Source organism: Coregonus clupeaformis, chromosome 8 (genome assembly GCF_020615455.1).
Source record: "Coregonus clupeaformis isolate EN_2021a chromosome 8, ASM2061545v1, whole genome shotgun sequence".
In the NCBI taxonomy this organism is placed as follows: Eukaryota; Metazoa; Chordata; class Actinopteri; order Salmoniformes; family Salmonidae; genus Coregonus; species Coregonus clupeaformis.
Window position 1 is genome coordinate 55,745,859 of NC_059199.1, and position 21,689 is coordinate 55,767,547.

General features: G+C 46.0%; 1 protein-coding gene across 1 annotated transcript in view; it reads right to left on the bottom strand.

Moving 5' to 3' along the window:
• The window catches only part of LOC121571277 (trithorax group protein osa), an 89,957-nt gene that overhangs the window by 41,936 nt on the left and 26,332 nt on the right, over positions 1 to 21,689 (bottom strand). Inside the window, exon 2 of the mRNA XM_041882652.2 lies at positions 513 to 2,414. Coding sequence (XP_041738586.1) covers positions 513 to 2,414 — 1,902 coding nt within the window. The remainder of the gene's footprint in view (positions 1 to 512; positions 2,415 to 21,689) is intronic.

Consider the following 21,689-nt stretch of genomic DNA (forward strand, 5'->3'; position numbering starts at 1 on the left):
ACACTAACATCCAATTTCCTCCGGATCACACATTGTCAATCACCACAAAAAAAGACTGGAGTGGGACTCAGTCCTTAAGGAAAACATTTGCGACAGGCCCTGAGAACAACTTCAATATAAAAGTACAACAATACACAGCATTAAGTTCCCTGAACAGAAAGACAACTAAAGCAGTAACCCAACACAGACATGACCTCAGAGTGTACTGGAACTAAATGAATACTCTGGCACTGCTAAAAGTGTAAATAAAGAGGCAGTACTGACAACTTTTGCACCTTAATAAATACTGCAACCAGAAAGTATAACATTTTACATTTTTACATTTTAGTCATTTATCAGACGCTCTTATCCAGAGTGCATACATTTTCATACTGGCCCCCCGTGAGAAACGAACCCACAACCCTGGCGTTGCAAGCGCCATGCTCTACCAACTGAGCTACAGGGGACTGTACCATCCAATCACCGCTCTACATACTGCAACCAGGAAGTAAAATCTGCCAATCATGACTCACCTCTCTACAGTGTTGTGGCCCCATGATTCCTGCTGCGGCCTGCTGCATTGCTGCTCTCTGCTGCATCCTCTGTTGCAATAGATGGGCATGGTTCGCTGCTACTGATGCTGGTGTTCCGGCTGCACCACCATGCTGCATTCCCCGGTAACCAGCCATGGGGTTGGGGGGCCCACCCTGTCCAGGGCCCATAGGGGGGCCACCCACTCCTCCCATCTTCTGCTGGGGGTCCAGGTCAAAATGGCGGAGGGGCTTGGTGTTGGTGAAGGAATATGAGGGTTCCTGGTGGGGGACTCCACCACTGCATGCTTTGGACATGGACGGGTGTTGGCCCAGTTGGGCATTCGTCTGTAGCTGTTGCGTGTTTGACTGTTGCTGTTGTTGATGTTGTTGTTGGTGTTGTTGTTGTTGTTGCATGAGTAGCTTGAGGCTGCTGGGTTGACCCGCCGTCATGGCTTTGTAGAGCTGACTTGACATGTTGTTGTTGGGTCCTGACCCGTTCTGGGTGCTATATGGATGTGGTTGTTGGGTTTGGGGTAGGGGTAGGGGTTGGTTCTGGGGTTGAGGTTGATGCTGGGATTGGAGAGCCGGGCTTTGGTGAGGCTTGTCGGTTCGGTAGGGGGGCGACGGCCTTGTGGCGCCCGATGTTGGTGCACCTCCACTGGGCATGTAGTTGGCCTGTGACCCCTGGATGTTGGATGAAGTGCTGGATGTGCTGGTGGTTCCTAAAGGTAGGAGGGTACTCTGTGGGCTAAAGGGGGGTTGGGCGAGAGCCGGACTGCCTAGCTTATCCGGGCGGTAGGGTGGTGAAGGCCCTGCGGACGGAGCTGGAACCAGGCTGGAGATCGACATCGAACCCTGGGGGCTTTGAATGCTTCCAGCTGGGCTGAATGGTTGTTGGTGGAGAGGGGAGGAGTTGGGGAGTTTCTGCCCGCCCCAGGGTGAGCCTTGCTGGGATAGAGGAGGCATAGAGGCCTGGGTCTGGGGTTGATTCTGGGTCTGGTTCTGGGGGATAGGGGTATTTGAGGAAAGGTGTTTGTTGGAGTTGGACGCCATTTGCTGGAGCTGTTGGGCTCGCGATACTTCGTGCCAAGTAGACCCAGGTCGAGAGGAGAGGGCGGCGGATAACATCGGAGAACGAGCTTGGTTCTGGGAAGAAGAGGAAGAGGAATGGTGTGGGGAAGCCGAGAGGGGCGAGGGAACAGGTTTGGAGGGGTGGGGGATGGAGTAGGGTGCTCCGGCCAGACTCGGGCCTACTTGGGGAGACCCTGCCTGTGGAAAGCCTGGGGAGTGGGTGAGGTGGCTCTCCAGGTGAGAGGTGGGTCTCTGGGGGGAGCGTTTGGGCGATTGTGGGTGGATGTACCCTGGCCCTGGCCCTTGATTCTGCTCCTCTTTATTCCCCAGTATCTTGTCCAGATCCAACTCCTGCAGAGAAGGATCTGGGTTCTTGATCAACTCATCCAGAATATCCTGGAGCTCCTGCTCAACCGATGGGGCCGACGAGGAGCTTCCATTGGGGTGAAATTGTCCTACTCCACCAACACTTCCAGGCCCCCCAGACCCAGGACTCGCCTTAGGGGGCATGGAGAAGGGCAACCCCAGTCCATTGTTCCCATTCCCCAGCCTGTTACCATCAAGTGACCCCTGACTTCCAGGTACTCCATGACCTCCAGGACTGGGTCCTCCAGAGTAAGGGCTCTGCTGGAAGCTGGTACCCATGGCGAGGGTCACATCCTCCAGGCAGAGTCGCTTGGTGGGCCCCCCGGGCCCCTGGGTCATGGAGGAACCGTCAGAGGTACCGTTCAGACACAGACCAGGGCCGTTACCAGGCCCTTGGCCCTGCCGTAAGCCCCCCTGGTGGGCCCCCTCAGTCGCAGTCAGCCTCCTCTTCAGTGATCCAGACAGCTGGAGGAACGCGAAAGAGAGAAAAGATAGTGAGTATCACATTAAATGACCAAGCACAATTACTGTTATAAGAGTGCACCGGCACAGTCAGACACTCGATGATAAACCTATTCTACAAACTCATGTAGTCATTGAAGTCTATAGAAGCACAAAGGCATGAAAATAAGATATTCTTCATGAAATAAATTAAAACGTTCTATTGTCGACATTTTAGCTTTCTATTGTCGGCAAAGCTCAATAGATAATACGATCTCAATAGATAGTCTCAATAGATAATAAGATCTCAATAGATAGTCTCAATAGATAATACGATCTCAATAGATAGTCTCAATAGATAATACGATCTCAATAGATAGTCTCAATAGATAATAAGATCTCAATAGATAGTCTCAATAGATAATAAGATCTCAATAGATAGTCTCAATAGATAATACGATCTCAATAGATAGTCTCAATAGATAATACGATCTCAATAGATAGTCTCAATAGATAATAAGATCTCAATAGATAGTCTCAATAGATAATAAGATCTCAATAGATAGTCTCAATAGATAATACGATCTCAATAGATAGTCTCAATAGATAATAAGATCTCAATAGATAGTCTCAATAGATAATACGATCTCAATAGATAGTCTCAATAGATAATAAGATCTCAATAGATAGTCTCAATAGATAATACGATCTCAATAGATAGTCTCAATAGATAATAAGATCTCAATAGATAGTCTCAATAGATAATACGATCTCAATAGATAGTCTCAATAGATAATAAGATCTCAATAGATAGTCTCAATAGATAATACGATCTCAATAGATAGTCTCAATAGATAATACGATCTCAATAGATAGTCTCAATAGATAATACGATCTCAATAGATAGTCTCAATAGATAATAAGATCTCAATAGATAGTCTCAATAGATAATAAGATCTCAATAGATAGTCTCAATAGATAATACGATCTCAATAGATAGTCTCAATAGATAATAAGATCTCAATAGATAGTCTCAATAGATAATAAGATCTCAATAGATAGTCTCAATAGATAATAAGATCTCAATAGATAGTCTCAATAGATAATAAGATCTCAATAGATAGTCTCAATAGATAATAAGATCTCAATAGATAGTCTCAATAGATAATACGATCTCAATAGATAGTCTCAATAGATAATAAGACCTCAATAGATAGTCTCAATAGATAATAAGATCTGTCATAGTCTTCCCACTCTCATATTGGCAGGTCTATAGGGATCTCAGGGCTCTGGTATATACCTAACCCCACCAGCCACCATTGGGCTGTGTTATTAATATTCTGTTCTGTTCTCTGCTTTCTACCCTGCAGCTGCATGCACACTGGTGCCAGAAGTGGGATCCCGTAGGCTACACACACACACACACACACACACACACACACACACACACACACACACACACACACACACACACACACACACACACACACACACACACAAACAAACACACATTAACGCATGCACACCCACACACAAAGACACACATACACACAACGTAGGCTGCATGATCGTTGGTGCCAGAAGTGGGAACGTGGGATCACTGACTGAGAAGCCTGTTTCTATTACTGTGGTGGACTGAGGGGTCAATGTCCTCACGTACCCCTCTGTACCCACTCAGCCTCACCCGAGACCCCTGGTGCACCCTTAGAAGGATTAAGACACCCCCTAACCCCCATCCAAAAATGCCCTCAAACCCCCAAACCTCAAAGTCTAAAGCCTCTCATTGGGATTCTATGGAAAGTGGTTTGCAAACAACACAAAGAGAGATGCAGAGTTAGAGAAGGCTTTCACCTAATACCATAGTTAGCTAGTACTATTTTAGTTGTGGTGCTTTGAACTTTGAAATAAGATGCTTTCTTTTCATGACATGGGTTCTAAATTCTAGTGTGAAAGGGACCCAAGTGGCTCCAAGTGTTCTGAAGAATTCTGGAGCATTCTAAAGTGTTGCATTCCTCTGATGTTTGCAGTGATCATCAACATTCCTAAAAAATACTTCAGCCAGAAGACTGATAAAGATTGAATCACTGGATGAGGCCAAGGAAGAGAGAGAGAGAGAGAGAGAGAGAGAGAGAGAGAGAGAGAGAGAGAGAGAGAGAGACAGACAGACAGACAGACAGACAGACAGACAGACAGACAGAGCGGGAGATAGAGACAGACAGACAGGGTGAGAGAGGGAGAGAATAAAGAGACAAAGTGATGGATACAGACAGGGGAGGGAGAGAGCGAGGGAGGGAGAGGAGAGGAGTGCAGAGGAGACCTTGGCAGTGTGTTGAGGCTCACTTTTCCCTATATAGTGCACTACTTTTGACCAGAGCCTTATGTGCCCTTGTTAAAAGTAGTGCACTAAATAGGGAATAGGGTGTCATTTGGGACACACTCAAGCATTCTCGGTGTTCCGAGGCTCTTAACCTGGCCTGGCAGAAAAAGGGAAAAGAGGAAGAAGGAGAGAGAGAGAGAGAGAGAGAGAGAGAGAGAGAGAGAGAGAGAGAGAGAGAGAGAGAGAGAGAGAGAGAGAGAGAGAGAGAGAGAGAGAGAGAGAGAGAGAGAGAGAGAGAGAGAGAGAGAGAGAGAGAGAGAGAGAGAGAGAGAGAGAGAGAGAGAGAGAGAGAGAGAGAGAGAGAGAGAGAGAGAGAGAGAGAGAGAGAGAGAGAGAGAGAGAGAGAGAGAGAGAGAGAGAGAGAGAGACTATTCAATTGGAATGCCAGAACGCAGAGTGGATGGGAGGAATAACTCACTTAGACATTCCGGAGAGGGAGGAATGCATGCACAGCCTTATCCTCCTCTCTCTTTCTATCCCTCCTCTCCATTCCTCCTCTCTTTTCGCTGGGTCTTTGGAGCAGGACCTGAGAGTGTTCACCCCAGTCCAACACCCTCTCAATCACCATGGTAAGTACTATTAGAGATTTACATGGCAAGTATCACCCATAATACTGCTCTCTGGTTCACAACCATGAAGAGCCCTATAGAACTAGGGTCAGGGACCATCAGAGGCAAATAAAACATAGCACAGCATGTGTGAACAGTTGTATACAGTATAATCACACTTAGTATATTGTCCATCCAGTATTGTCATATGTATACAACATGTAACAGTACTGGATGAATAATACACTGTGTGTAATAACACTGAATTGATTAACTATTCAACTAACCCATCTTATCCAAAACATTTATAGAACAAAAGACTCGCCCCTCTCTATTGCTGTCTTGATCTCTTCCCTTTCTCCTGCTTCCCTCTCTCTCTCCGTTTCCTCTCCCTCTCTCTCTCTCTTTCTCTCTCTCTCTGTTTTCTCTCTCTCTCTCTCTCTCTCTCTCTCTCTCTCTCTCTCTCTCAGTTTCCTCTCCCTCTCTCTCTCTCTCTGATTCCTCTCCCTCTCTCTCTCTCTCTCTCTGTTTTCTCTCCCTCTCTCTCTCTCTCTCTCTCTCTGTTTCCTCTCCCTCTCTCTCTCTTTCTCTCTCTCTCTCCGTTTCCTCTCCCTCTCCCTCTCTCTCCCTCTCCCTCTCTCTCTCTCTCTCTCTCTCTCTCTCTCTCTCTCTCTCTCTCTCTCTCTCTCTCTCTCTCTCTCTCTCTCTTTCTCCGTTTCCTCCCTTTCTCCTGTTTCCCTCTCTCTCTCCGTTTCCTCTCCCTCTCTCTCCCTCTCTCTCTCTCTCCGTTTCCTCCCTTTCTCCTGCTGAAACAATAGGGTTGTCCTAACACACACACCTTCTCACTGTACCACCAGTCAGTCTGTCTGTGTTCTCCCTCCTTCACACACACACACTCGCACAAACGCACACACACACACACGCGCTAATGTATGTCAATTTCACCATGGGTAAACACATCAATAGAACAAAATTGACTGATACCCTCTCTCTCTCTCTCTTTCTGTCTCTCTGTATCGCTCACTTCCTCCCTAGAGGGAGAGATGATGGAGGAGAGGAGAGATGGAGGAAGGAGGGGAGTTTTCTCATTTTGTAGCAATCGGGTTTGTACCATTATGACTGACATCACAATCTGTCAACATAGAGAGAGAGAGAGAGTCCCTGAGTGGCAATACTAAGAGAGACACACAATGTTGATGATGGTTATAGTTAGAGTATCCATTACAGCCCTGCAGTGTGTGTGTGTGTGTATTGATTCTAGAGAATGTGTTTAGAAATAGATAGGTTAGCCGTTTGTGTAAGAGGCTAACCATTTATGTGTGTGTGTGTGTGTGTGTTACTGCAGAGCGATGCTAGCCAGATACACCTATTAAAACCGACATTTGGCACTACTGGCATACTATCAGTACACACACAGTCTTGTATAACTAACCTTGTGGGGACACAATTCAGTCCCATTCAAAATCCTATTTTCTCTAACTCCTAACCCTAACCCTAACCTTAACCCGAAAACCTAACCTTAACCCTAAACCTAACCCTAGCTCCTAACCCTAAAACTAACCCTAGCTCCTAACCCTAAACCTAATTCTAACCCAAACACTAATTCTAACCTTAACCCTAAACCCCCTAGAAATAGCAATTGACCTTGTGGGGACTAACAAAATGTCCCCAGTTCTGGTCCCCACAAGTATAGTTAAACACGTCCACACACGCACGCACACAGACGCGCACCCACACAGACACACACACACACACACACACACACACACACACACACACACACACACACACACACACACACACACACACACACACACACACACACACACACACACACACACACACACACACACACACACACACACACACACACACACGTAGCATGAGTGACAGGGTTGTTGATGTCAGATCTGGTGATTAAAGAGAAAACAATAGAACAACTAATGATGACTGACACACCATTACAGAGAGAGAGAGAGACGGAGGGAGGGAGGGAGGGAGGGAGGGAGGGTGGGTGGGAGGGAGGGAGGGAGGGAGGGTGGGTGGATAGTGAGAGACAGAAGAGAGAGACAGAGAGAGAGAGAGAGGGAAGGACAGAGGAGGGTAGAGCGAGAAAGAGAGAGAGAGAGAGAAAGCAAGAGAGAGAGAAGGAGAGAGAAAGAGAGAGAGAGTGTGTGTGTTTAATCTGAGCTTGTTGCTCCTCTTGACAGTCTCCTGTGGCTTAGACTGTGTCCCAGATGGTACCATATTCCCTACATAGTACACTACTTTTGACCAGAGCTATATGGGCCCTGGTCAAAAGTCGGGCACTAAATAGGAAATAGGGTGCCATTTGGGACTCCACCTTAGTGACAGGCTCGTCAGTACTGTGGGTGATTCATAGTGCCACACACACACACTCTCTCTGTCCTTCAGAAGGGTAAATAAGGGAGATGCCCCATGTCATATATTTATGAGACAGGGGTCAAAGCCATACACCCTGCTAGGTGAGAATATGTGTTTGTCTGTATAGGTGTGAGTGTGTGCACGTGTGTATATAAAGGCATGTTTGTATGCATGTGTACAGCATGCATACTTCCGTGTGTGTGTGTGTGTGTATGTGTGTGTGTGATGCCCTTGTGTGTTGTCCTGTATTGTGCAATGGTCTGCAGTTTTCCCCCATGGGTGGTCACTCAGCATGCCGAGAGTGTGTGTGTGTGTATGCATGCTCTTTAGTGTGTGTGTGTGTGTGTGTATTTGTTTGGCGTGTGTGTGTGTGTGTGCGTACTTGTGTGTGTCCTCAAATCCCCCCTGTTCGCTCCACAGGTAGTGACAGCGTTACATTGTCAACCTCCCCCTACACCCCCTCCTCTGTCTGTCTGTCATCCTCTGTCCCGTCAACACCACATGTATACGCCTTATCATCATGCCAACTATGTTATATCGCCACGGCAACAACACCTCAACACCCTGACTTCCTATTCTGACTTGCTATTCGCTGATGACACGTTTGGAGACCCCGAGTCTGATGATGTCATTGATAACATCACAGACTGATGATGTCACAGACTGATGACAACGAGAAAAATTATTCCACAAAGACAAGCCTCTTGGTCACTGGTCACACAGAAACACTGACTGGAGAACAGTGAAGTGACACTTTGTGGCCAAGGATAAGAATAGATTATTTGGGGAGGGGGAGGGGGAGGGGGCTGATTCTAATACCCTTTTAGGCAGATATAGACAGGAGCTGGACTTAACCAAAGCTACTGATTCAACTAAAGATGCTACAACCTGGGGTTTCCCCATGGAAAGAGCTGGCGCTAATTGGGTGTGTATGAAATGGCACCCTATTATTTCCTATAGTGTAGGACTTTTGATTGCCATTACAGAGCCAGTCTGAGACTGCTATACACTAGGCTGAGTTAGGCTGTGGGCAGGACTGGTATTGGCGTATTGGGGGTCTTGCTAAGCTTCCACAGCTAGTCCTAGAGCTGGTTAGTTTAAGGGAGATTAGTGGAGTGTTTCCTCTGAGAGTTTAGTGATCAGCATAACAGATCCGGATGGATCTGTTATGCTGATCTTGGGTCAGTCTAAAGGGGATCTGCAGTAATCCTTTGGGCGAGTAGAACAAGGTATTAGACACGGATCCTTCTCTAGTTAGCAGTAGAAACAACACAGAATGATCATTCATGGGGATTATTGAGTAGGATCTCTGTAGCTGTAGAACAACGTATTAGCACATCCGGATGGATCCCAGTCCTAAGGCAGTTTAGTAACAGATCTGGGTCTCTGTCTGTATCAACGTAGCGGAATAATTCTTCAGGGGATCCCTCTCTGTAGCAGTAGAACAACGTATTAGCACATCCGAATGGATTCCTGTCTGTTGCAGAAGGAATAAGGAATCAGTCATAAGGCAGTTTAGCCACCCAACTGATCCGGATGTATCCCTGTCTGGTGGGGCTATCTCAGGTCTCAGACAGGATAAAGTGGATTGGGGGTGGGGGGGGGGAGGGGGTTCCTATACACCCCTCCCTACAACCCCATCCTCCCCCAAGGGTCCCCCTGGTGTCTCAAACCTCTCCCCTAGCTTCTTTAGGGGGTGGAGACTCTACCCCTTCTGTACCCCCCTACCCTACACACACACACCCCTCCCTACAATCCCATCCTCCCCCAAGGGACCCCTGGTGCCTCTAGGTCTAATCCCGGAAAAGATTAGCATTTTGTCTCAACATGTAATTTACTACCAATTAACCGCAGATTTACAACCAATTTAAAACCAATATGTTAGCAATTTACAACTGACATACAGCTTCTTCAATGCCTTTGAACAATTGAGGTGACTTTTTAATTTACGACATCAGCAGACAATCCCATTTCACATCATACTGTATCATCATCAACTCATCCTAAATTACAGCATCCTGGTCACTATTTACCGTGGAGATACATATTTGGATGTCACACCATAACTCTTAATGATCCACGTCGTCATCCCGTTAGAAGACTAATATAGTTTATGAGGTTTTGATAATGGGGGAGGGTGACGCAGTCACGAGCTACAATAAATAGCCTCAGCGTCGACTCAGAATGCTGATTAGTGAGGGGGGAGAAAATAGATACAGTGACATAACGCAATATTATTTTTGAACGATATTATATCTATACTTTGACTCCAAATGTTGACCAAAAAATGTTGTTGTTGCTAGGTAGCGTTAGCTAGCGCTAGTTGGCTGTACCTGCACCAAAACGCCAGTATTTTTCATTCTATAGCTTGCTCGCCATCTTCTTTAAAAAAAAATAAGCCAACATGTTTTCAGCACTTTTATTTCCATGACTGATCAAAACTCATTTTCTCCTGCTCTCTCTTGTCTCTCTGCAGCAGACATCCAATGAGCAATATGTTTGGAACATCGAATCGCAATCAAATCGCAGTATCAAATCACAATACATATAGAATCGTGAGAATCGCAATACATATCGTATTGGCACCTAAGTATCGTGATTATAAACTATCGTGAGGTCCCAGCCCTAGTGCTGATCTAGGATCAGGTCCCCCCTGTCCATAATAATCGGATTCATTATGAAGGAAAAGGTCAAACTAATCCTAGATCAGCACTTCTACTCTGACACGCTTTATGAATATGTGCCCAGCTCTTCGGGAGTGATCAGGAAGAAAGAAAAAGAGGACAGGCGTTTTCATTCACTACACCACAGGACACCAGTTGTTCCGGGGAGGCAGTTTATGTCACAACCCCCTCCTCCATTCATCAGGCTGTGACAAAGTCCAAGTTAGACCAAGGCTGTTATGTCATAGCTTAATGACAGGGGTTAGAGAGAGTGTGTGTGTGTGTGTGTGTGTGTGTGTGTGTGTGTGTGTGTGTGTGTACGTAACACAGTCATACTACATAGGGTGGTTTTAAAGAGCTGACCTTGTTTCCATTGGGCTAACGTTGTCTCTCTCTCTCTCCCTCTCAGTTTAGTCACTAAACATTGTTATGAAACAAGCAAGGGGGTTTTCAGGAGTCTGTCCTCCTGACTGTGGTTCACTAAAGTCACTCTATTCTATCTGCAGCACATAGCTAGTAGAATCTGAGTTTAGTGGGAACCAAATATCATAAGAGCATTCAAAGAGAACAGGTGTGATTCCCGCTCGGAATGAATGATTTGATTCTGGTTCACTAGACTCACTCTATTCTATCTGCAGTACACAGACAGACGTATAATAGATTAGACTAGATCAGTATAGAACACATTAGACTAGATCAGGGGTTCCCAAACTTTTACACTCGGGGCCCCCCTTCCAGCATTGGGGAACATCCAGCGCACCCCTGCCACGTCTATCTCTATGGGTACAAGCACTGTTCATGACACAAACTGTTCACACCCCTCTTGTTGGTGGAGAGAATTTTGCAGGTTTAAAGCTTATTTCCTGCAATTCTGCACATTTAGTCATGGGGTGCAAAGAAAATTGAGCAGTTTTAAAGCACATTTTCTTGCAATTCTTTACATTTTGCCATGTCTAATGTGTATTCATGTGATATTTGAGTGACAAAAAAATTACAACAATATCTATGGGCCAAAAAACCTAAATAAAAAAACGTTAGCTCACATGCACTGATGATGCACTACCCAATTTCGAAATTGTGCATTCTACTAATACAACTTTCAAGAGTAAGTTTAAAGCCGGACTGAGCCCCCCCCTGCCGACCCCTCGCGCCCCACAGTTTGGGAACCACTGGACTAGATCATCACAGCCAATTACTATCACTGTTGAGCTCTGCTCTGACAGGTTTTCTGAGTGCCTGTAGCTCTCTCTCTCTCTCTCTCTCTCTCTCTCTCTCTCTCTCTCTCTCTCTCTCTCTCTCTCTCTCTCTCTCTCTCTCTCTCTCTCTCTCTCTCTCTCTCTCTCTCTCTCTCTCTCTCTCTCTCTCTCTCTCTCTCTCTCTCTCTCTCTCTCTCTCTCTCTCTCTCTCTCTCTCTCTCTCTCTCTCTCTCTCTCTCTCTCTCTCTCCCTCCCTCCCTCTCTCTCTATAATCAGTGTTGTCATGTTATATCTTCTCCTCCTGAAGGCTGCTGTTGACCTTTTGCTAACGGCACAACTTCTCTGTTTCCTTTCTCCGTGTGTATGTGTGTGTTTGTCTATGTGTGTGTTTGTGACACTGCGGTATCGGTTTCACAGCATTGGGTTTTTTACTTGGTTTGCTACATTCTCTTTCTCTCAAACCTGTTTCTCTAGAAATGTCAGCATACACGGTGTGTGTGTGTGTCTGATGACAGTCAATTATTATCCTAATTCTAACTCGAACCCTAATTCTAACCCTAAACCTAACCCCTAAGGCTAAAATTGCCTTTTTTTTCTGGTGGGGACCGACGAAATGTCCTTGTTCCTTGTTTTACAATGCTTGTGAGGACACACATACACTGCCTGAGGTCGGAATCTTTCTTCTCGCCGCTCAACGAATGTCGATGAAGTCCCAGAAAGAGGATGAGAGAGGAGTATTAAGTTGAGCACTAGCCTAGCTTGCCTAGCCTAGCTTCATAAATATGATAATGGGATAACACATATAACTACAGTAACATACACTTAGCTAACCTAGCCCAACTCATGAATAAGTCAATGGAGTATACGTGTACCTAGCGTTAGCGTAGTTAGCTTAGCTTCATTAATTAGTTAATGGGAGAACACATAGTGGCTATATATACTAAGCAGCTGGAGGCTAGGGCTAAATTTGCGTCAGCGCTAGTCTCACTGGACTGACCCAACTGCGTCACACACTGGGAGTGAGTCACTAGCTAGCTAACACATCAACGCACACAAACACCACTTTTTTTTTTTCGCTCTCTCTCTCTCTCCTTTCTTTTCTTCTCCTCTGTTTTGTCCTTATGCCAGCTGTTTCTTTTAGGATTTTTGTTCTCCCTCCCAAAGAATACAGTAAGTAGAGAGAGGGTGTTAAGAGATAGAAGCCAGAATTCTTTGTCCCTCAGTGCAAGTGAAACATGTTTAAAAGAATACTCTCTCATAGAGAAAGGGAGGGAGGGCAAGGAGAAAAAAATAAAGAAGAGAAAATCAGGGAAAGAGGGAAGAAGAGAGGGAATGTAAGAAAGATGGAGAGAATGGAACACTAAAGCAACACAGAGAGGGTGAATTGAGTAAAAGCTAAAGAGCGATAGAGAAGAAAAAGAGCGATGGAAAGAGAGAACAGACACTGTATTCATTTCACACTTGTCAGCTGCGAGGGAAGAATCAATGCGTATAAAGGGCTGAATGAAGAACAACAGACAATATGAAAGAAGGGAGGGAGAGAGAGATGGAGGGAGGGAGGGAGGGAGGGGGGGAGGGAGGAGGGGTAGATTGATGGGCGAGGCGGCGGTACCAGGCACCGGAATTGTTTCTCAAAAGCGACACAGGGTTTTATAAACTACACTCTACATATTTATTTGCAATGCCCTGTCTCCACTCAACCATGGCACACTTCATATCTAAAATATACATGTTTTCCTAGTGCCAGCTTCACAAAGTGCCATCTAGTACGTAGAGCATAGTGGTTAGGGACTTTTTTAACGTGTGTGTGTTTTACAGTAAGCCTCTCCCTTAGGACAGACCCGCTAGCATCTTTCTTTCCCCTCATCCTTCTCTCCTTCCCTCCCTCCTCCGGCAATGGTTTAATGGGTGGATTACGTAGCCACAGCAGACTCATTGTTGCTGTAATAAAATAAATTGTATTTTAAAGGAGGTAGAGAGGGTGGAAGGGAGGGAGGATGAGAGAGAGAGAGAGAGAGAGAGAGGGAGAGAGGTGGAGGGAGGGTGGTAGGGAGGTAGGGAGGATGAGAGAGAGAGAGAGAGAGAGAGAGAGAGAGAGAGAGAGAGAGAGAGAGAGAGAGAGATGGAGGGAGGGAGGGTGGTAGGGAGGTAGGTAGGTAGGATGAGAGAGAGAGAGAGAGAGAGAGAGAGAGAGAGAGAGAGAGAGAGAGAGGGAGTGATGGAGGGAGGGTGGTAGGGAGGTAGGTAGGATGAGAGAGAGAGAGAGAGAGAGAGAGAGAGAGAGAGAGAGAGAGAGAGAGAGAGAGAGAGAGAGAGAGAGAGAGAGAGAGAGAGATGGAGGGATGGAGGGAGGGTGGTAGGGAGGGAGGTAGGTAGGATGAGAGACAGAGAGAGGGAAGGAGGGTGAGAGGGAGGGAGGGAGCGAGAGTAAGAGAGAAGGAAGGAAAGAGCGAGAGAGAGCTATGTCACAGATTAGCGGATAGAAGGCCACAGCTCAGTAGAGATTAAATGGTACCTTCTGTAGCAACACACCCACAGCAAGTGAAGCATATAAACTAATATATTTACCAAGGTACTGTATATAGGGTTAGTTATTCCCTCCCTGCTCTTTAAAAAAACATTGCAACATTCGCTTCAAGGACACACACACACACACACACCAGTATATGACTGGTGTAATATCATATGAGCACATTTGAGAGTTCTTCTTGGTCAGGTCACAGGGTCAGGAAAAACTGATGGCACACCATACAGGATATACAGTCATACTAAATAAGTGTCTGCAGGTGTAATGTTACGTGGGTGTTATACTAGTGTTATGAGTGTCATAGGATCAACAGTAGTGTGCACTATAGAACTATAGTGTAGGAGTGAGAGTCTTTGTCCTGACAGGGCCAAATTACACACTACAGGAAGTCCCTCTCTCTCGCTCTCTCTCCCCTCTCTCCCTCCCTCCCCCTCTCTGTCTCTCCCTCCTCCTGCATGTCTTGCTCTGATGATAAGCATATTGTCTACGCTTTCCCTCTGGACAGACAGATGCTCTCTCTCTCTCTCTCTCTCTCTCTCTCTCTCTCTCTCTCTCTCTCTCTCTCTCTCTCTCTCTCTCTCTCTCTCTCTCTCTCACTCTCACACTCTCTTTTGCTCTGTTGTTGTGTCTTATTCCCTCTCTTCCTCTTTATCTCTCTCCCTCCCTCCCCCCGCCCTCCCTCTCTACTCCACAGCGACCTGTAGGTTAGGGAGGGACAGCCCATAATACGGGGGTTCTACAGGTTGCCTTGGCGATGAAGGAAAATCCCGTCTTCCATAATGGACTCCATTCATACCATTGAAGCAGAGAGGGTGAGAGGGGGGAGGAGGGGGGAGAGGGGTGTGTAGTGTATACTGTATCAACCACAGCCAACAGAAATATACTAGCAGAGAGAGAGGGAGAGAGAGAGGGGCAGGAAAGCGAGAGAGTGAGCGAGAAATACTCAGTAAAAGGAAGAAGTTGTCCTGATAGAGAGAGTGAGACAGAAAGGGATGTAGACTATTCATTCGCTGTTTGTGTAACTGGTGTATGTTTTGTTGATGTTAAATGTCTATTATGTCCGTTGAATGTCTAGTTGGCCAAGAAAGAGGAACCATTTACAAACTCATCAAGTTATCATTGTAGTGTGTATAGTATATTCTCCACCTATCACAACACTCTTTTAATCCTCCACAAGTCAACTTCCAACCTAGTCTTCATATCACTTGTCTCCCATGTTTTCTCACCCCGTCTTCTTAATCTCCCTTCAGGCCAGTTAACCTGTTTCTACATTTAGCTGGTGTGAGAGGGAGTGACGTCTCTCTAGACGTCCGGGTTGCCTGCCACGATTTTCTAATGCTCTGGCTTAACACGTCTGTACGTAACAGAACGTCAGTTTGGCATAGCGGAACTGTGTCACCGCCTACGTCACTGCTTATCCGCTTGAATAAAATACTAGCTAGCAAGAAGGAGATCACATAGGTTCTTTTTAATGAGTGCTTTTTGCAAGTGGCTCAACTTTGCTCCAGTGGAAATTCTGTAGAGTAGGCCAGTCTACAGTATGGACGCTAGACAAAATATGCTATGGCAAAGCAACAGTAACGGCCAGATCGCTTCTATGACAATCTAAATATAAGGCTCTAGAATTCACAATTGTTGATATACAGAGAAATTAGAAAGGCACTGAATTCTGATGAGATGAACATCAACCAACCAAACATAGACGGCTTCTTTTAAATGGCTGCAGACTCCGTCCAGGTCTACCCACCTGGGAACTTATGGAAATGGTTCTAGTCATTCTAAATCTGCCTCTCCCTCCATCCGGTCAGTGTCCGCTGCCTGACTCCACTCTGTAGGAGTGGGATTGGGGTTGGGACTGGGATGTCAGTCAGACAGGAAAGGTAATGTACGGAGCAGAGCTGGGTAGAATAATGATCTCACCTGATTCTCCCTTTCCTCCTGGCATAAAGCTATAACATGAATCACATCAACCTGGAGTCTGTCTGTGTGTGTGTGTGTGTGTGTGTGTGTGTGTGTGTGTGTGTGTGTGTGTGTGTGTGTGTGTGTGTGTGTGTGTGTGTGTGTGTGTGTGTGTGTGAGAGAGAGAGCGAGAGATCAAAATTAACAGTCATGTTGTAGCTTTGTTTCAAGACTGACTAACGTACAAATTGTTCAGCCAATACCTCAATCTCCCCCTTTCTCTTTCTCTGTTTAGTCAAGGTGTCACGTTGTAGGCCTAGCTTTTGGACCAATATGGAGTCACACACAAACTGTTCAGCCAGTAAACCAATACCTCACTCTCCACCTTTCTCTGTGTCTGTTTAGTCGAGTTGTCTTATGTTAGCCTTGGTCCAATACGGACGAATGCAAACTGTACAGCCAAGACTCTCACTACTCTCACTCTTTCTATTTTTCTGTCCTCCTCGGCTCTCTTCTTCCCTTCTGCTGTGCCAGGGCTTGTCTATCTCAAACAGAGAGAGGAGAAATTAGAGAGGGATACAGCATGTACCTAGTGGAGGAGGAGAGTGGGAGGACAAGACAGCGAACTGAGTGCCTTTTGTTTGACTGCCCCCCTCCTCTCTCTCTCTCTCTCTCTCTCTCTCTCTCTCTCTCTCTCTCTCTCTCTCTCTCTCTCTCTCTCTCTCTCTCTCGCTCTCTCTCTCTCTCTCTCTCTCTCTCTCTCTCTCTCTCTCTCTCTCTCTCTCTCCTGTGACCACAGTGAGCAGCTGTTCTCTCTTTTCTTCCTCTCCCTTTCACTCGCTCTCTCACTCTACCCTCCTCTCTACACTCTCCATTCACTCTTTCCTCCACCTCTTTCACACACGCTCTGCCTCTTTTCCTTTCAAGTCTTATTCTCTATTTTGATTATGTTTTTTATTTTACATTTATTTAACTAGGCAAGTCAGTTAAGAACAAATTCTTATTTACAATGACGGCCTACACCAGCCACTATCTTCTTCTATCTAATTATTTCCAATAAGTCACACACACACACACACACACACACACACACACACACACACACACACACACACACACACAACTGAGGTACTCAAAAGTTCCTTGAGTTCACTACCAAGCTGACACAGAATGTTTTGGTGATGGTAGTCACAGTGACAGTAACCTAGGTAACCTAGGCCTGAGTGACTCGGACCTTAACCCACTGAGTGGTCTCCTTGAAGATGAGATGTAGTTAGGTGGACTGGGCAACCAATCCCCTCTGGGCGGGCGTATTTGACGCACACTAACCTGCTAATGCGTCATAAGGCCGCGACTTCTAAAAGACTGACCAATCATATGTCTCCAATTATCTTTTAGGTCTGCCAAGGGGGTAAGCGGAAGACAACACACACACACACACACACACACACACACACACACACACACACACACAGACATCGATAACAGCACCGTACTGTGGGACAACTGGGGTCTAACCTAAGCTGTGACATCACAGATAGCCTTGAGGCTGTAATGCCCATTAACACTACTCTGACCTACTCTGACCACTCCTCGTGACAGTATCAGAACTCTCAGGGTCGCTGACGCTTCTCCCTGCCCTGTGATGTCATCAGAGAGGGACGTGAAGGACAGAACACTCCTCTCCTCTCCTCTCCTCTCCTCTCCTCTCCTCTCCTCTCCTCTCCTCTCCTCTCCTCTCCTCTCCTCTCCTCTCCTCTCCTCTCCTCTCCTCTCCTCTCCTCTCCTCTCCTCTCCTCATGTCCTCTCCTCTCTTCTCCTCTCCTCTCACAACCCCACTTTCATCCCGACTTAACTCCAAATATTACAGACATCCTCTCCTCCCCTCCTCCCTCTCTTCTATCTGTCTGATGTTTCTTAGTCTGTAACCCAGAGATGCCAGGGCAGATAACATTTACAGACACACACACACACACACTCACACCACTGGCTTCGGTTACAATACACACACTCCTGTTTGGCCAGCCTGTGCCACTGTTTGTCCTGGCATGTTGATGAACACACACACCACTGGCTTCAGTTACAATAACCATACACTCCTGTTTGGCCAGCCTGGACTCATTTAGCTGTGGATCGGGGGGAGGGGTCAGTGTGTGTGATGTGTATGTTTCTGATGGAATCACGTGTGTAGATGAATAACCACTTTATGTGTGGGGTAGACAGTGGGCTAGGTGGTGTGTGTAAGATATGGTGTGTATGAAGTGGTGGGATTTGAGGATTTATTAAGCAGGTAACTCTACTTCCTGAAAGTGCAAACGTGCCTTTGTGAGAGTGTGTGTGTGTGTTTGGCGTGTGTATCAGATTACTTCCTCCAGAAGCTAAGGGGTAATATCCAGAATGTTTGTATTTCTGAGTGTGTGTGTGTGAGCATGTGTGTGTGTAAATGGGTGTGTATCATGTGTTCTCAATGTCAATGTCTTTGTCCTTTGTCCTACCCCTGCCTTCCTTCCACCCCAGTGCACGCACACACACACACACACACACACACACACACACACACACACACACACACACACCACTGTCTGTCGGAGAATGGAAGAGAGGGAGGGATCGACACACAAACAAACACACACTTGTGTGCATAGAAAACACATGGGATTCCACAAATACACTGAAACAGACAAAGACAGACACACGTGTTTGTAGACATATGCTGATAGTTTTCTGAAAAGAAGCACTGTCAAAATGCTCTGTATCAAATACTTGTGCATGTTAGGCTTGGGCTGTATATGGTATATGCCATATAACGGGGTATTTGGAAATAGCCATGGGATGGTTTTTCAATATCGTCAATACTGCTGAAAGTATTTATTTGACATTTTTTAATCAATTTGAATATTTGTAGCTACTTTTTAAGTAAATACCTGCAGTCAACTTGTGCATTAACTGCTCCCGAGTGGCGCAGCGGTCTAAGGCACTGCATCTCAGTGCTTGAGGCATCACTACAGACCCCCTGGTTCGATTCCAGGCTGTATCACAACCGGCCGTGATTGGGAGTCCCATAGGGCGGCGCACAATTGGCCCAGCGTCGTCCGGGTTTGGCCGGTGTAGGCCGTCATTGTAAATAAGAATTTGTTCTTAACTGACTTGCCTAGTTAAATAAAAAATATATTTAAAAAATTAGGTTTGGAGATAAAGCAGATCCGGTTCTTCATTACACCTGTCATATTATTTACATGAACCTTACCGGTAGTCCCCAGTCATATGTTGTTATTAAAAATACACAACGACGAGAGACCGGAGACTTTTGAGTCACTCATGTTTGTACAGCACGCGCCAGCTGATTTAGTCACAGTATAGAATTCACAACTAAATGAAAATCACTGTCTAAAATGTGCTAAATGCTCTGCAGTTGTGCGTTTGGTTTGCTAACATAGTAGCTTGTTATCTAGCTAAGGGGTTAGCTTCTTGCAAAATCAAGCTTCTCTTGGTAACAGCATAGAATCTCCTCCTGAATCAAGAGCCTTGCTGTCTAATATTTGTTTTGTGCGTGCAGTTTACTGTGAGTAGCATTTTTTTTGTTACTTGTATAACTTTATGAGCTAGGATGTCTGTCTTACAAAAAGTTTATGTCAGAGACTGTATAAAATGTTCGCAAGCGCTCGTTAGCATTTAGATATCATTCACCATGGAATTTTACATGTACTTGTTAGCATTGCTAACCTTCGGATTACAGAGGCTCAGTGGAGTTTGAAAATAGCACCCCTTGTGTTCAGTGCCGGTATTACCGAATATCCCAGGATGGCACAAGGCCGGTATGAAGGCATGACAATCTGAAAACCGCCCAAGCCTAGTGCATGTGTGTGAGCATGTGTGTGTGTCCGTGCATATGTGTGTTAGTTTACGTGCCCCAGGGCTCTTCCCCATGTGTTTGTGTGTCCTGACCTAGTTCCAGCCCCCCTGCCAGCCAGCCACCTCACTCAGCCCCTCTGCCTGTCAACTACCAACTACAAATGAGATACATCATGCCTTAAGATTACAGGAGTCAATGTGATCCTAGAAATCACTATACTACGCACACAGCACTGTCATAACTAACCCATATTACTCACTCATAACCACATTAATTAATAGTCCCTGCTGTCCGATCACCTCACTACAAAAAGAGGGCACGTCATTTTAACCAATCACCACACTTTTACCGCATAAAATGGTTCAATCAAGTAACACGTCAAGAAACGTTTCCCCCATTCAGCGCATTTTCGTGAAAATCATTGCAAATCAAGCATTTTGTCCTGCAACAATCACAAAAAATAATTTATAGTCCAGGACCTAACATACAAAACATTAAGAACACCTGTTCTTTCCTTGACATAGACGGACCAGGTGAATCCAGGTGAAAGCTATGCTTGATGAAGGGGAGGAGACAGGTTAAGGAAGGATTTTTAAGCATTGAGACATTTGAGACATGGATTGTCTATGTGTGCCATTCAGAGGGTGAAGGGGCAAGACAAATTCTCTTAGACTGGGCTGTAGTGGAACAGGTTGAGAGCTTCAAGTTCCTTGGTGTCCACATCACCAACAAACTGTCATGGTCCAAACACACCAAGACAGTCGTGAAGAGGGCACGACAAAGCCTATTCCCCCTCAGGAGACTGAAAAGATTTTGCATGGGTCCTCAGATCCTCAAAACGTTCTACAGCTGCACCATCGAGAGCATCCTGACTGGTTGCATCACCACCTGGTATGGCAACTGCTCGGCCTCCGACCGTAAGGCACTACAGAGGGTAGTGCGTACGGCCTAGTACATCACTGGGGCCAAGCTTCCTGACATCCAGGACCTCTATACCAGAGGAAGGCCCTAAAAATTGTTAAAGACTCCAGCCACCCTAGTCATAGACTGTTCTCTCTGCTACCGCACGTCAAGCGGTACCGGAGCGCCAAGTCTAGGTCCAAAAGGCTTCTCAACAGCTTCTACCCCCAAGCCATAAGACTCCTGAACAGCTAATCATGGCTACCCAGACTATTTGCATTGCGTTTCAAAGGAAGATTAATGACCAACACACAGCAGTCCTCTGAAAGAAAACGAAACAAACATCCATCCCCTATCCATGGTAATGAGCCTTCATTATACACACACACACACATTGATATTCTCTCAACACGCTTTGCTACATCTGGACTCAGGATATGAAAGAGAGAGAGAGAGAGAGAGAGAGAGAGAGAGAGAGAGAGAGAGAGAGAGAGAGAGAGAGAGAGAGAGAGAGAGAGAGAGAGAGAGAGAGAGAGAGAGAGAGAGAGAGAGAGAGAGAGAGAGAGAGAGAGAGAGAACAGGAAAGAAAGAGAAAGAGAGGGATAGAGAGAGAAGTTGGAGTGTAAGAGAAATAGACAATAAGAGAGAGGGGATGAGAGGAAAATGAATAAATAAAGAACGGACAGCAATACACACACACACACACATACACACACACACACACACACACACACACACAAACACACACACACACACACACACACACACACACACACTTGTCTTCTGAGTGACTCCTGTCCTCTTACCTCTGGGGAGATCCCCTCTCTAATGCACTCACGGTAACATGCCCTTCAACCCTGTTAGCATGTGTGTGTGTCTGTGTGTGTGTGTGTGTGTGTGTGTGTGTGTGCTGTGGGGTTCTGGCTAAAAGGCTGGCTGGAGTGGAAAGCC